Source organism: Lepidochelys kempii, chromosome 24 (genome assembly GCF_965140285.1).
Source record: "Lepidochelys kempii isolate rLepKem1 chromosome 24, rLepKem1.hap1, whole genome shotgun sequence".
In the NCBI taxonomy this organism is placed as follows: Eukaryota; Metazoa; Chordata; order Testudines; family Cheloniidae; genus Lepidochelys; species Lepidochelys kempii.
Genome location: NC_136403.1, coordinates 6,198,903 through 6,215,204, shown reverse-complemented (window position 1 = coordinate 6,215,204; position 16,302 = coordinate 6,198,903). Strand labels below are relative to the sequence as shown.

The 16,302-nt window shown below is 54.6% G+C and overlaps 1 protein-coding gene across 1 annotated transcript; it reads right to left on the bottom strand.

Moving 5' to 3' along the window:
- Nucleotides 1-5,287: 5,287 nt before the first annotated feature.
- On the bottom strand, nt 5,288-6,867 carry BOLA1 (bolA family member 1). Its single transcript, XM_073322960.2, has 2 exons — nt 6,771-6,867; nt 5,288-6,302 (listed from the first exon to the last, which is right to left on the bottom strand). Exon 2 carries the CDS (start codon nt 6,271-6,273, stop codon nt 5,839-5,841), a length of 435 nt encoding a protein of 144 aa, XP_073179061.2. The 5' UTR covers nt 6,274-6,302; nt 6,771-6,867; the 3' UTR covers nt 5,288-5,838.
- Between the last annotated feature and the right edge of the window lie 9,435 nt (nt 6,868-16,302).

Here is a 16,302-nt window from a genome sequence, read left to right as displayed (position 1 = left end):
GAACACATGACTTATGAGGAGAGGCTGAGGGAACTGGGATTGTTTAGTCTGCAGAAGAGAAGAATGAGGGGGGATTTGATAGCTGTTTTCAACTACCTGAGAGGTGGTTCCAGAGAGGATGGTTCTAGACTATTCTCAGTGGTAGAAGAGGACAGGACAAGGAGTAATGGTCTCAAGTTGCAGTGGGGGAGGTTTAGGTTGGATATTAGGAAAAACTTTTTCACTAGGAGGGTGGTGAAACACTGGAATGCGTTACCTAGGGAGATGGTAGAATCTCCTTCCTTAGAAGTTTTTAAGGTCAGGCTTGACAAAGCCCTGGCTGGGATGATTTAGTTGGGGATTGGTCCTGCTTTGAGCAGGGGGTTGGACTAGATGACCTCCTGAGGTCCCTTCCAACCCTGATATTCTATGATTCTGATTCTAACCCAGGGCAGAACTGGGCCCCTAGGAAGCCAGAAAATACAGATTAGGAGCCTGATTCTCCTTTCCACTGAGGTTACCTTTGCACCATAAAGGAGCCTTAGCTCAACTGATCATCAGGCCTGTATCAGGAACAGCAGCTGCATCACCCAGGCCTGAAGTCTGATCTCGCTTATGCCAATGGAAATGTGACAACTCCAGCAGATGTGCTCTGGGAGGTAGCTCATTGCAACAGCAGCCACGCTCCTCCCTTGGAGGAACAGCAATTGGTGGACCCTGCTGGTGCCTGCTCCATGCGAGCCACGCTGGTCCAGTCACTGATGGTGTGTTTTGAAAGGGAAGGGGTGGGTACATAGAACAGGCCAAACAGGACCGACAGAAAGCTCTGAAATGTACCGATCGCCCAGGGCAACCCTTACTTGACCCTTACATCCTGTTCGATGACACCGTTCGGCGGGTCAGATGCACACACCCCCAACCGCCAAATATTTTTCGACTTTTTTTTTTAAAATGTGTTCATTTCTTCTCAATCAACTAAACCGAAGCAGCAGTCCCAGCTGACGGGAAGTGGGAGGGTTAGGGCAGCACAGGTGTGTTTGGGAGGGGAGGCGTTTGGTCCAGGTGGAGGGGTTTGCAAGAGGTGCTTTGGGGGAAGGGAAGGTGGGTTTTTTCAGAGCCCACAATTGGATTTCCCTCTTTCCCTCTGCGGAGCGGATCGTGGGGTTCCCAGAGCATATTTTAAACGAGCAGCTAAAGTCTTAAAACCAGCAGCTGTTGGGAAAAGCACAAAGGTACCTGCACCAACCTGGGACAAGACCAACCCCAAACCAGCCAGGCTTCCCCTTACACTGGAGCCCAAATCCCCCCCTCATACGCCTTTGGGAATGCCTGGAAAGAAACAGCTGCTGAGTCTCAACCACACGCCCCCACCCCCACGCCAACCAGCATCCTCACTTCAGCCAGACTGATGCATCTTGGCAGAGGGACAAGACAGTTTTTTTTGGGGGGGCTCTGTATAATGAGAGCCGAGCTAGAACCGGGTAAAAGCACAATCATAGAATCGTGGGACCGGAAGGGACCTCGAGAGGTCATCTAATCCAGTCCCCTGCACTCGTGGCAGGCCTAAGTATTTATCTAGACCATCCCTGACCGGTGTTTGTCCAACCTGCTCTCAAAAATCTCCAATGACAGAGATTCCACAACTTCCTTGGGCAATTTATTCCAGTGCTTCACCACCCAGACAGCTAGGAAGTTTTTCCTAATGTCCAGCCTAAACTTCCCTTGCTGCAATTTAAGCCCATGATCATACGTCACCCCTTAACCCTGCTTGGGTGCAGCCTCGCCCAGCGGCTGGGCTAGCACCCAGGGGGCTTCTTAGAAGGATAAAAGCATGTGGGAAGCAAAGAGCTGCAGTCACAATGTCCGTTCCCGTAGCGGGAAGGCCAGACTTTCAGCCCGAGGTCTGCCCCATGATGGGACTGCGTGTCCCCGCCTGGCTTGTTGCCCCCAGCAATGATCAGTCACAAGGGCAGACACAGCATTTCTTCCCTCCCACAGTCCCTTAGTTTAGGGGCTCTCCTGCCATTCTTGGGCGTCCACTGACTCAGACGTTCAGCTGCATGGAAAACGGTCTTCCCGCCCCGTGAATGTGGTCGAGTGTTTAAAGTTTTTGCCACTCCATCTCATGTGGGGATGAAAAGTCAAAATGGCAGAGATTCGCACAGCCAAGCCCTGACGCGATTCGCCAACTGAAATGTTTTTGTCGTGCTACTTTCTGTCCGTGTCCTTTCTCCTCGGCCTTTTTTTCCTTTTTCTTTTTCAAACCTTGTTTTCGGTTTAATGAGCTGAAATGTCCAACCCAAGAGGCAGGGCAAATGGGAACGTGTGGCTTACAAAGCATCGAGTGAAGGGCTTCGATGGTGTTTAAACATTTCCCTCCACCCTGTTCCGAGTCGGGCGAGTCGCCAAACCCAACCCCCTTTCAGCTTTGACAAATCGGCAGGCAGTGACGAAAAACGATTCATCGCAAAATTCCCCGCAGAGGGCGCTGCAAAGCCCTGCGGTCTCACATCTTAACGTGCATGACTGTGCCCAGGTACAGGCCAGATTAACGCCCCAGCAGTTGGCCAAGGCATCCTCCCCTGCCCCATGCAGTTACACCATGCTCCCCACAGGCTGGGAGGCTCCAAATCCTCTGGCCTCCAGGCTGTGGCAAGCATTTCGTGTGCACAGTCTTCGGAAGTGCCCTCACACGGAGGATGCCGCACAGGAAACCCCTTCCAAACCAAGCACTCGGAGTGATCCTAGATTTGATCGTCTCATCTGACTTCCTGCAAAGCATGGGGCAGAGAAACCCCTCAGTCAAGGATTCTCCAGGACTTGAGGCTGAGCTGAGTCAGATCTTTTGGCGAGACCATCCAGTGCTGATGTACTCTGCCATAGCCCTGTCTCGATTTTTAAGGCAAAACGCCCATGGGGAAGATCTGCCTGCATAGAGCATGCAAGGGAGCATTCTAGGTCTTACATTGCCCCTCGCACAAGAGCATTCGGATGGGGTAGCGTTTTGACACCCAATCTGCCCTGTAGGACAGGCTGCCTTCGCTGCAAAAACTGCTCTGGTTTCACATCTCCAGGGGAAGTCTTGGTGGATGAAGCCACAGGTAGTTTGTTTTACCCTGATGTCGCTAATCAAGGTCAGTGCTACACCCTCCACCTGGGGGATTTCCCTGCTAGCTGCCTCATCTCCTCTTGGGTTTTGCATCGAGATGCAACAAACTACTTGTTTTTGGCAGTAAAGAGCGTGCGAGCCGGTGCAATGGGTCCGTACAACGTGCATCAGTGCTGGTTTGAATTCAGCAACTCCCCTCCCCCCAAAAAATCCAACACCCCAAAATAAAACCTCCCCCATCAGTTTACACCCTGGGCTCTCATAACTAATCCCGTGCAGAAAGGATCCTTCACTGATAGCAAGCAGATCCAGAGCTGGTTCCACGTGACCTGCGCCAGCCCGAAGCAATCAAACAGCACAACCCATCCTGTTTTTCTACGTACCCGTCTCTCTCGCTCTTTCCATTCTTCGGTGTAGCTGGTCTTTCTAAGAGAACATGCGTAGTACTGTCCGTATGCAACCCTGTGCTGTGGTGTAGTTTGTAGATGTTTGTAAAGAACCACAAAAATGTACAAAAAAAAAACCCCTCCCCTCCAAAAATCAAGCAAACTAATAATTCAGCTGTGGTCTTTGGTTTGTCCATTTTGTATAAAACAGAGTGATTAGATATGACAGTTATTTTAAATGTCATGCTGGGAAAAAAATCAACTAAAAATATATAAGGTGCTGGGAATGGGGAGGGGGAAGGCCGTGTGTCGGGTTTGTTTGGCTGGTAAAGGCCATTGTGCCCCCTGCTGGCTCAGTGACCGTTTTTTCCAGCGCTATGAACGACTATTCCACAAAAATCAATGTAAAAAGATTAAAAGATTAAAAAAAACCCAGCTGCCTCGGAGTTTGGTTTGGGCTGGGGGATGGTTTTAGGGGTGCTGGGAAATAAACGGGTTTGTGCCCCTTTTCATTTGCACACAGGGGGTGTACGGAACTGGGGGGAGCGGGACAGATCTTATGACAATGGCCAGCAGGGAATATAATGCAAGATGATTCACCCCGCCTGTGTTTCCACTCGTGGGACTGAGAGCAGAATCTCCCCAGTTCTTCAGAGTTGCACAGTCATGGACAAATCATTTTTATTTCCTAATCGGATTCAGCTAGCGACCCGGCCAAGAAAAACATCCTCCAATGGTCCCAAAGGAGAAAGATAACGAGAGCTTCAAAACTTCCCAGGCCCTGTAACGTCCGGGAGCTTTCCAGCCAAGTATCTGAGCCAATTGACGAAGAGTGAACATTCCAAACCGCAAACACACAGTCCAGACCTCGCTCATTTTGTCACCAGTGTGCCTGCTTACGCTAAGCCTTGCCCTAAGAGTTATGGGGAAAACCCAACTGGGCTGCTACAGATCAGCTTTCTGCCTGGATTTTAGCTCCAAACTGAGTTTTTAGTGGGGAGGGTGTAAAAAATACAAAACAAAAAGACTCAAGATCAGGATAACTTTGAGATCAAACAAACATCCCTATGAAGTCTGGGGTGGGGTGGGGGAGTTTCCGGCCCCAACAGTGTTTTGAATGTTTCCCTGTGTTGTTTTTAACCCCAACATCCCAGCCTTGTGCTAGCACAGGAGAAGTAGAGGGCAAAAGTGACATCCTCCAACTGGCGGGGGGATGGACACTCTCATGGTCACAAAACCAACCAGTCTATTTTCCATTGCCCCAAGCTGAACACATTGCAAAACAAAGCAGAAATGATGAAAAGTAACATTGAAACGAAGCAGAAATGATGAAGATTCTTTCAACCCCTAATTTCTGTTTTCCTCTGTGCAGCTGCTATACCCCAGCTAGGGATTAATTATTACCATTATTCACCTGCTGTCTGTGTGGATGCAGAGTTCATAGCTGATGGCAGAAACGACTTCCCTCTCATGGCCTTACATATATTTCAGTAGCCCAGCAGAGCCAGCCCAAGCCAAAGGGCTTCTACGAGACTTGCAGGGCCAGCTCGGAGACAGGACGGGGGAAGCGAGAGTTTATTCTGGCTCCAACATCCTCCACAGAACTATTAACTGTGTTCCAATGACCGTCCCAAACTGCATTCCCGGTCACGAGGGGCAGGGTCTGCTCGGCAGAATTCTTGTCGCTGCAGACGATGCGCACGGGGAAAAAAAAAAACCAAACCAGCATGTCGCAGTTTCCCGAGTGAAATAAAGATTTTGCAGCTGCAAACTCAACCTGGGTCAACCAAATCCAGAGACATGATGTCATTGCTTTCCAGTGTGAAACCGTTCTTTGCTCAGTCAAGAGCTTTATTAACAACACAAGGACCCCCACTCCCCCGCACTTTAAATGCACGGCACTGAGCTTTTTAAAGCCACTGGAGAGATTTCGGGCACCCAGTCTCCATTAAAAATAAGGCTTCCCAAATCTCCCCCAGCTTTCCAGACACAGCTACCATGAACACATGCGTTCGCGCCCGTCGGGAGCCCAGTCTGCCAGCCCGACCCGCCAGCCCGACCCTCCTGCTACCATGAAAGCAGAGGAGCCAGGGATATTTCACACGACCAACCGAGAAACCGATAACCCGCGGCCAAGAGCAAGGGGCAGGCAGAGTCTGGGGCTGACCCTGGTGGACTCTTGGCATTGGTGGTGCAAGCCCAGCCTGTGAATGTCCCCACTTCCAGCACTAGGCAGCTTTGCAAGGCTCTGGACGTGGTCACAATGTGAGCATCAGAGTCACCCTGGGGAGTGAGCCAACACAACACAACACAACACAACCCAATCCCGTCCCGTGCCCCCCGCCCCCCCGCTGTCCCTCAGGGTCACCCCTGACTGCCCAGTTTGGTTGCCATCTGCGGGTCGTGCTTGGATCCCCCGAGGCACCCTGGACTCTGGCTCACGCTCTGGTTCTCTTCCCACTGCTGGGGGGTCTTGGCTTGGATGGAGAGGGCATGGACGGGCCCGGCCAGTTCCGCCTGGAGGATCTCATTCACCAGCCGGTGGCGCTGGAGCAGGGGCAGGCCGGCGAAGCGCGGGCTGGCGATCACCACCTTGAAGTGGGTCTCGGAGCCCCGGGGCACAGCGTGCATGGAGCTCTCGTTGAGCACCTCCAGGTGCACCGGCTGCAGGGCCTGCAGGAGCTTGGTGCGAATGGACGACTCCACTGGCTTCTCCTCCATGGTGGGACCAGCTGTCGAGTACCCAAAGCTGGGGGCTGGCCGAGGGAGGGCTTGGCGAAGGAGGCGGGCGGGGAGCATCCGGAGCGGGGGGGGACAGCGCCCCAAGGCTGCAACACAGTGCGGGGGGGGAGGGACAGACTGAGACAACATCCCCTGGTACAGCATCGGCTGCCTGCTGATTTGGAGGATAAGGGGCAGCTGTGCATGGGGAGGGCCGAGCCTGCTATCAGGAGGGGGAGCACAGGGGGCAAGAGAACGCAGGGGGGCATGAAGGGTGAGCATAACGACAGCCTGGGATTTGGATTTGGGGGGGGCAGGGGGATATTTCATGCAGGGCAGGGGGAGAACCTAGGAGGGGAGCCTGCATGCAGGGCGGGGGAGAGCCCAGGTTTGCCTGGAGGGAGAGGGAGCCTGGGTTTGCAACTGGGGGGCGTGATTTGCATGCTGGAGGGGATGATCCTGAGTCTACATGGTAGGGAGATCCTGGGTTGGTGGGGCTGGGGGGAAGGGGGGGGCTTGTAATGGGGCGGGGCTACCCCAGCTCCCAGGCTTGGCTCATCCTCGCCTGCCCCTACCTGGGCTTCTCCGCAGGGACCCGCAGCCGCTCCCGTGCTCAGGCCTCCAGTCACCTTCCCGCGGCCCCAGCCTCCGGGCACTTGCGGGCAGGACTTTGCATCCTGGGAAATGTAGTTCCCTCCCCTCCAGAACATGGGCGGGAGAGCGAGCGAGAACTACAGCTCCCAGGAGGCCTTTCGCCAGCCCGCCTGCATTTCTCCCCCGCCTATTCCCCAGGTGCACTCTGGGAATTGTAGTTCTGTCGGCAACCTGCCCAGGGCACCCCCTGCTCCACTGACCCCAGTGAGGCAGCAAAGCCGGCCTACAATCCACCCCAGGCTGCCCTGGCTCACCCCCCTGCACCCTGGGTGTCCCTGGGGAAAGGATGGAGCCATGCCTGGTTGCTGACCCCATAAGAACGGCCATACTGGGTCAGACCAAAGGTCCATCTGGCCCAGTATCTGCGACAGTGGCCAACGCCAGGTGCCCCAGAGGGAATGAACAGAACAGGTGATCATCAAGTGATCCCCCCCTTGGCCCCAGCCTCCCCCAGGGCACCGTGTCAGGATGAATTGCACCCTCTGTCTAGAGTTGGGTTACATTTTTCCGATAAAACTTCGGGGGGCAAAAAATGCAGATTAGTCAACGCCGGAACATTTCATGCATTAGGGCCAGCTTTGCCGAATTGTTTATGATGCGGGGGGCGGGGAGGGGGGGCTAAAAAAATCCTGAAAAAAATCAGAATGTTTCATTTTGGTGTTTTCTGAACAAAGCCTTGTGGTTTTTGTTTTGTTTTTTAACTTTTTGTCTCGAACTTTCCTTTAATTGTATTTTTGAAACAATCAGAAACATTTAAAAATGCTCAAAATTGAAATTTTTCATTTTGGGTCAGAGGAAACGTTTTCTTTGACCCCAAATGATTTTTTTAAAAACTTTCTGATTCACTGAAAAATTTCAAAAAATTTGATTTCTTTTTTTTTCTTTTCTTTCTTTCTTTTTTTTTTCTTTTTTTTTTTGCCTCTGATTTTCCGAAAATTGCCAGTGACCTGAACAATGCGCGGGTGGGCACAGCTCTCCCTCTGATGCTGGGGGAAGAATGCTGCCATTCCGATCTGGTAGCAGATTACACACACTTTGCACGGGCATAAAAAATACCCATGAGGGACGATGGCCAAAGAGTTCCTAAGAGGTGGCCGTGTCCTGCTCTCCTGTCTGAGCTGTAGTCTAACATCTCCCCACTGGGAGGAGCCATAGCCCACACGTTTTACTTCAAGTCACAACTCGCCCAAGCTTTAGAGGTGCTCTGCAGGACACGGGCCCACCTAAGAGCAAGGGAGGGTTGAGCTAAATGGATCGGAACCAGGTGACACGTTGCTGCTTTGCAACCCTGCTCCAGGGAGAAACTGGGTGATGCATCTATCTGAAAGTAAAGGCTATTTTAGTTTTTGCTGCTAAAGGATCTGCCGGGTTTCTGCAAAGTTCCGACTAGCTCCACTGAAGGCATCAAAGCCAATGGGCCTGATTCTCATTTACCGTCCCGTCCCTCAAAGGTATTTAAGCGCCTCGCTCCCATTGAAATCAATGGGCTTCAGGCCAATTTAGACTTTTCGGGAACGCAAAGGGAAAGGGCCTACATGTAACTGAAGATGATGCTGTGCCTGTTTACACCAGCTGAGGCTCGAGCCCAGGCAATCCAGATTCAGTGACCCACAAAGTCCAGGGAACTTCCAGTTCGGCTCCCACTTCTGCAGCTCGATCTTGATAAGAGGGTGAAGCAAACAGCTCAGTTTCCCTGCAATCTGGATCCGAGCTCTGCCTCGCAGGCTCATTTCAGAGCAAGGCAAGCGAATGCAAACTGCATTGAACCGTCAGCGCCGGGTGCATGGGGGCCAGATTCGGGGAGGGTGCTCGTTTGCAATGAGCCGTCCCTAACACAGAGTTCCCTGCGCACACTGGCTCTCCACCTGTCTACCAACCCCAAACCGCCACCACCACCAGCCCTTGACAACTCACAGGCCGGGTGGCAATTGACGAGGCCATCTGCCTCCTGGATCGGGCCCTCCTGATGGTTCTTGGCCAGGCCCCTTTGGACTCAGTCCTAGGAGAACTGATTGATGGGAAGCAAAGACCAGGCATGCAACACCCTCCCTCCCCTGCCTCTCAGCGAAAGACTCTAATCACCTTTAATGATGAGCTAGCTCAGGTCCAGGGCAGTCGGCATCCTCTGGCATATCTCACAGGGCCTTGTGGGCAGGTCAGTCCCTTGACCCAGGGGCAGGAGGGGAAAGGAACATGAGCCTGATACTAGGTGTGTGCCAGAGGGGCGAGGACCGGTCCCATCGGAGCTCCCTCTCCCTCCCCTTGTTCTTCATTATTTGTGATGAATTAATCAGCTCGCCCTCTCGAGTGCATGTTACAGGTCCCACGCTGGGCCTAACCGGCAGCTGAAGTGAGCCTTTTACAGCCGCTGCTAGGGCGCTCTGGCCATTTGTCCTTTTAGCTTTGGGGATCCCTAGTTCAGTCCCTGCTATGCCACAGCAGAGACGAGACAAGGTGCAGACCCGTAGCAAATGGGAGAGCAGTGCCTGTTGCTGGCTTGCTGGCAGCCTTGCGATGCCTGGCCTCTTTCATTGCCTGCTGCTCCCTACAATTCCCCTGTTTCCCCCCTCCCCCCTATCCCCCCCACGTGGCTAAAAGGGCCTTGTCAGGCAAGGAAGAAACAGGCGGCTGTCACTGGGCCACGGTGGACAGATTAGTGGGAAATCGGGCGTGCTCCTGGAATCGGCTGGGTTAGGGTTGGATGTTCCCTGTGATCCAATCTAGCTCATCCCTATCAGGTACCAGCCCAGGAGCCTTCCCTATACTCTATTCCAGGGCCAGTGTGCTATTGCCTAGGCCAGGTCTGAGCAGGTGGCAGGGTGGATTCTTCAGTCTTTCCCGCACAGCGTGAACTCCGGTGGGCATCAGGAGCAGCCTCATTCAGCAAGGGGTGAATGATCCCCAGGAGGGCTGACCATGGAGTTGGGCAGGGGAGAATGGGCTGATCAGCAGGCTTTGGCCTCCCTCCTCCTGCAGGAGGGTCCAGGGAGTGTTCACGGCTGTTGGCTTGGAAGCCCCTGCATGAAGGAATGTGTCCACCTGGCAGCCAGAGCTCAGCCTTGCTGTCAGCAGATGCTGGGCACGTTCTGGTCAAGTGAGTCAAGACAAGGTGACAGAAGATGAGAAAAGGAAGAGGGAAGGGAGGATGTGCGCGCGTGGGGTTGCCAGCGTCTGTGCATGAGTGTCACTTGGCGGGTCCTGGCACAAAGGGTGTGTGTGTGTGAGCACATATGCACACACGTGTGTGCCCACCTCTGTCTTCTGTACCAGATGAGTGTGTGCAGAAGTGTACAGAGGCATGTGCGAGTGTGCGAGTGTACCTGGGTGTGCACACAGCCTGGCCATCCTTGAGCTCGCCAGGTGTGTGAATGTGCCCTTTGCACATGCCTGTGTATTTGCACGTGTCTATGCACTGGGCATGCTTGTCAGCATGTACATGTTGGCCCTTGGCTGGGCAGGTTACAGCAGAGGTGACTACGTAGGTATCTGCACAAGCATGCTTGGGAGGGGTAGGGGGTGCACTGAGTGTGTAAGTCAGGCACCGCTTCCCCCTCTAGCCCCGCTGCCTTTGCAGCAGGCTGACCAGCTCGGGGATGGGGGCGGGGAGCAGGACCTTTGAAAGCCCCTCGACCTCTGCTGGGAACGGGGCCTTTTCATCCGGGCCCCTAAATGGACAGGCCTTTTCCACACTCGCATTGTAGCCCGGGCTCCCTACTGCACCTGCCATTCAAAGCCCCGGAGGGGTCCAGGCAGCCTCAAACAGGCCCATTCTTCCCCTGGATTAAGGGCCAGTGTTAGCAGCCAGCGGCGTGTGAGCCCGTCCCACCCCGCTCTTGTTTGGGCTGCGTGGCCACGGGCTAGGAGCACAAAGCCCCAGCAGGGCAGGGGCCGGGTCTTTTACTAAGTGACTTTGGGATTAAGGGGTGAGTTAAAAGGCCCTTTAGGGAGAAAGCCGCCCAGGCTGCCCTGTGGGCAAACAACGGGCCCCGGGGAGTGTCTGGCAGGGCAGGGGGCTTCCCGCACTGGATCGGGCATGGACCAGGCCAGTCAGGTCTCCTCTCTCTCCCTGCTGTGACTGATGGAACCGCTGAGCCTCACCTCCCCCGCCCTCAACCCTATGCTCCATGTTGGACCCCTGAGCCCTCCCCAACCTGTTGCACACAACTCACTGCACTGGACTGGACCAATGCACCCCCCCCCCCAATCTATTGCATTGGATCAGACCAAAGAGCGCCCCCCCCCCCCCCCGCATTGCAGTGAATTGGACCAACAAGCCCCTGCAACCCACTGCACTTCATCAGGCTAATGAGCCCCTGCCCCAGCACAGTGCATGGGATCAGACCCATGAACACCTCTCCCAATCCACTGCATTGGATCATAGCAATGAGTCCCCCCACCCATCCACTGTATTGGAGTGGACCAATGAATGTCCCTCAACCCACTGCACTGGATCAGCCCAATGAGCCCCTCTCCCAACCCACTGCACTGGATCAGCCCAATGAGCCCCTCTCCCAACCCACTGCATGGATCAGCCCAATGAGCCCCTTCCGCAACCCACTGCATGGATCAGCCCAATGAGCCCCCCCTCCCAACCCAGAGCACTGCACATAACTGGGATCAGCATCTCTGCTCTCCGGTGCTTCTCTGCAGGGAACCCTGGAGCTGTGCGAAGTTCATTCCTCCTCAGTTTTCTCCTCTCTCTCGCCTCTGTTTCCTTCCCATTTAACTTCCTGCCCAAGGAAGGAGGAGAGAAGCCAAGACCTGAGCTGTCTCTTGGTTTTGTGTTTGTCCAGCCCCTAGCACCACAGGGTCCTGGCCCACGTCCCTCGCTGGAGGGAGAGAGCACTGTCCCCTTACTCCCCAGAGACAGTGGGGCTGACGCTCATTCACACTAGGGCCCCTTCACACCACTTTGGCCTTGACCCTGCCTTAAAGTGCATGTCACAGACATGCAACCACTAGGTGCTGCGGTGGGGGCAAGCCCGTACGTGGGACACAGGGGATCTGGGTTCAATTCCTGGCTCTGCTCCAGGCACCCTCTGTGGCCTTGACTATGTGGCCTCTCTGCGGATCACCTCCCCACCCTGTAAAAGGGAGTCACGGCGCTTGCGGCCACGAGATGGTTTATTCTGACCTCCAGCATCTCCACACTAAACCCAACCACTGAAATTAGACCACAGGAGACTAGCCCGCTATGTGCCATGGGCAGAGAACAGGAGGGACCAAGGCGCACCAGGGACCGAGGCCCCCGCAGTGGCCAGGAAATAATTATGTGAGATACACCCAGATAAACTTGCACCCTACGCTGTAAAGGAGGCAAACTCCCGCCCTCAAGGTCCCTGCTAATCTGACCTGGGAGAAATTCCTTCCTGATCCCAGCTACGGTGATCAGTGAGACCCTGAGCATCAGACACGCCAAAAATGCAGCAGTTGGGCTTGGTTTTGGCTTTATTGGCTTGTGAGTGGCTTATTGGCTAGTTTTTGGCTTGTAGATTTTTTGGCTTGTTGTTTGTTGTAGCTTGTTGCTTCTTTTTTTTGATCAGCTCCCAGCAAGCAGGGGCAAGGGGGGGACAGAGTCGGGCTGCACAGCGGGCTCACCACAGTCCGAGACTGCACACCGGGGGGATCTAGTCACACAGAGTGTTGGGCTTCTTAAGGATTGGCTTGTTTTGGCCTTGTTTTGAAATGGGATTAGCCTGTTTTTTTGGCTGATTGTGAAAGTCAGGGTGCTTGTTTACAGTGTGAAAGTTGGCAACTGTGCTGAACGTGTGAGCAAGAGCCACTCCGCCAGGCACCAGAGAGAGAGGGAGGGACTGCACAGTACCACCGCAGAGCCCTGTCCGATCTCCCACCCCCCAGCCATGGCCATCCTGGAGGCGTCAGGGGAAGGATAGGGGCTGGAGGAGGTAGACGCCTGTTTGAACGCCCCTTCCCCGCTATAAATGAGAGTCCGTCCCGCAAAATGTCCCGTTAGCTTGTCTCTGCCGTAAACGCATCACTGCCCTGAGCGTGTTATTAACGCGGCGGACCCTAGCTGGGGCTGTAACCCACTCGGATCATGTGTGCACCGGGGCTGTCATGCGCAGTCACCCGTGGGGTACCACCGCGAAAAGCATCGCGGCTGGGCAAGGGGATGCCGAGGTACAGCTGTGACCGTGACGGCGGTAACTGTACCCGGGCTGGTGGGGGGAAACTCATCTCATTTCCTTCCCAGAGCAGTAAATCTGTCTCCTCCGGCAAGGGGCAAAGCAGCTCGGGAGTTGGGTGTCTGCGTTCGCCAATGCGTGTCCTGAAACCGGATCCATCGCGGGTGGGAAACCAGGGAAGCAGCAAATATTTCTCTCCTCCTCCGCCGGCCTGTCGCTCCCCCTTTCTGCTTGTATTGTGGCCTTGCACAGCTGACTTGTATCCTGGGGGAGGAGTGACAGCTGTGCCTTCAAAGAGCCCTAAATGAAATAGAAACAAACGCACCCAGAGCACAGGAAGCTCCTTTACCCCAGTGGGTGATGTGTGGTCTCAGCCGTGCACGTATGCATGGGGGGGAGTTTCTGTATATGAGCATATGCTCATGGGTAGGTGTATATGCAGGTACGAGCATGTGCATAGATTTGTGCAGTGCACGCGTGTGGGCATACATGTACGTTTGCACAGATGTGCCTGTCCCATGATGCGTGGGCACACAGGTAAAAGTGCGCACGCATGGGCCGCTGTGTGTGCCCCGATCTGTGAGCGTACGTTTGCATACATATGCCTGCCTCCACGGGTGCCTGTGTACATATGACTTTGTGCATACCCGTCTACACGTACATGTGTGTTGGCCGGTTTGAGTTGAAAGCTACTTAGACAATTTAATCCCCCTCTGTCCTAGCTCCAGCCACGAAACCTTTCCCCATTGACCCCCGGATTTTCACACGCGCTCAGCACACAGGTGAAAATTCAGAACATGTTGCCCATCGGGGTGTCTGAGCCCATTGGAAAATCTTTATTCAGGAATCTAAAGAGTGCTGGGCTTCTCTGAGAATGCAGCCCCTGAGAGCGGGTGTTGAGCCTGTCTGAAAATCCGGCCCTAGCTCCTCATTTGCTGATTAAATCTCCTTTGGGTCTCTCTCCTTCTGTGATGGTCGCTCTCCCCACCCCCTGTCTCTTCCCCACCTCCACCCAGGGCAGGCTTTGAGCGTGTGTGGGAGATGGGCTTCTGATGACCCTGTGGTCTGACCTCACAGACCCCAGCTCTGGAAAGTGCATTAACTTGTCGCGGGTTGTAGTGTCAGGGGTCGGCAGGGCAGGGGGCGGTGACGGGGTCTGTTCCTTGCGAGAGCCAGCGTTGGTTACGTTGGCGAGCGGCATTGCCTGGGACAAGCACCCTTGCATAGGAGCGGGTGCTTCATCTCCCAGCGGCTTGGGATGGAATGCAATACCGGGGCTTTAACCTGTAATGACCAATGCTTTTCTCCTTTGGGGGCGGGGGGAAGCAATTATTGCAGAATTCCCTGGTCCATTACTTGTTCACGAGTCCCAGCTAACACCCTCCAAAGAGAGGCAAATGCTGAGCTAAGCCCATTCCCTTCTTATACTTCCAAATCCTCTTCTGGCACCTCTTCCATCTCCCCCTCCCGACCCCGCTGCCTCAATTCTTCAAGGGCCGGAGAACCCGGCCTGGTTTTTAGGAACCATCTGACCACTCGCTGACCCCTTCTTTTGAAACCCCTCCCGCCAGCAGAGGAGAGAACAGCTAGAGGTCAGAGGGCTGAAGCTGCTGCTAAAACGGTCCTCCGAAATCATTTCGCCTGCCAGAAAGTATCAAAGCGACAGGGACGGGGCGACCCCGGAGCGGGACGGGGGGGGCCCACGGGGCTGCTGAATGGCAGCAGTGTTTGCTCTCCTGAGGCGGGGGCGGGTTGCGCGGGGTTAATATAGTCTTGCCATATGGGCTACAAATGTTCATTAAGTACTTAAACAACTGGAGGAGACGCAGGTTCCTTTCTCAAGCAGGGATCATGTCAGGCACTTAGTCACCGCCTCAAATTAGCTGGCTGATCCGCCAGTGAATAGGGTCTCCAGAGGAGTGGGAGGGGGGCAAAGTGTGAGGGTTAAAGGAACTCCCCTCGCCCCTTTTGCATCCCCATCAAACAGCCACTGCGGGGCTGTGACAGGCTCTGGCCCTGAATCCTCTCCCTGCCCCGCCCCCGATCCCAAAGCCAGCAATGGGCAGATTATCTTCCAGCGCCCCCCCATCAGTGGTACTTGGGGGCAAGGGGTAGTGAGAGCAGTTAGCGCCTGCCCTGAGCCACGTCACTGCATCCAGAGCATGGCGGGGGGTTGGAGCCAGGTATTTGATCAAGCCCCAGTTGATCCTTCAAGGCTAAACTTTTCCAAAGAGGCTTCTGATTTTTAGAGAGTGTCTCCATTTTTTTGCTGGAGGGGGGGAGGGAAGAACCAACTTGAGACACCCAGGGCCGACTTGGCAGAGGGGCCGTGCACCTCTGGGTCCCATTGACTCTGGGGTGCTGCTGTGAAATCAGTCGAGGGATCTTTTGCAATCTCACAAGTTGTCAGGACTTTGGTTTTTGGGAGGGGGGGTGACTCAGAGGAGCAAGTGCCGCCCACCCCACTCCCTGCAATCCAGCGCCCCGTTGTGCTGCCCTGGGGCAGCACTGACTCAGAGGGGAGAGCGCCCCCTACTGACTCACCTAGACTGCGTTCGTTAATTGTTTGTCAATTCTTCTTACGATATTAATGACCGTCGCACCTAGGAGCCTTCGTCACGGACTAGGAGCCCATGGTGTTAGGTGCTGTACAGTGGCAGTGACAGACCGTGCCCCAAAGAGCAGACAACTAGGACAGCAAGTGGAGGCAGAGACAGATGGGGAAGTGCCAGGTAACTAGGAGATTATACTGACGGGCAGTGGCCACGGCACACCGGCTAACCCTTGTCAATGTATTTGCAGGCTCTGCGGCAAAGACGGTGCTGTCGGTTGGTGGAGGTTAATGGGGAGTGCCTCCCACGCGTGAGGGGCAGCGCAGGAGAATGCGCAGAGGGGCTTTCTTTGGCAATGTAACAAGTGGGCGATGGAGGCTGGCGTCGCCGGCTCGGTGGGAGACGAGAGGTAGCTGGGGGGACAGGCCAGGGAGGGCCTTGAAAGTGGAGACAAGAATAATCCCTAGCTCTTATCTAGTGCTGTTCATCAGCAGATCTCCAAGCACTTTACCCAGACGAGCACTATCATTATCTCCATTGTACGGATAGGGAAACTGAGGCCCAGGGCAGGGAAGTGACTTGCAAGAGGTCATCCAGCAGGCCAATGGCAAAGCTAGGACTAGAACCCTGGTCTCCTGCAGTCCCATCCAGTGCCCTACCACTGATGTGATAGAGAAGGGCCGGTCCCTGTTGCTCTCCCCTCCCGCCACAGCCCCATCTGGGTTAGTGTCTGCAGGTTTGAGCCTCATGCAGGC

What these genes read in the sequence shown, in the direction of transcription:
- BOLA1 (XM_073322960.2), bottom strand. Translation starts at nt 6,273, where the DNA reads ATGCTCCCCGCCCGCCTCCTTCGCCAAGCCCTCCCTCGGCCAGCCCCC.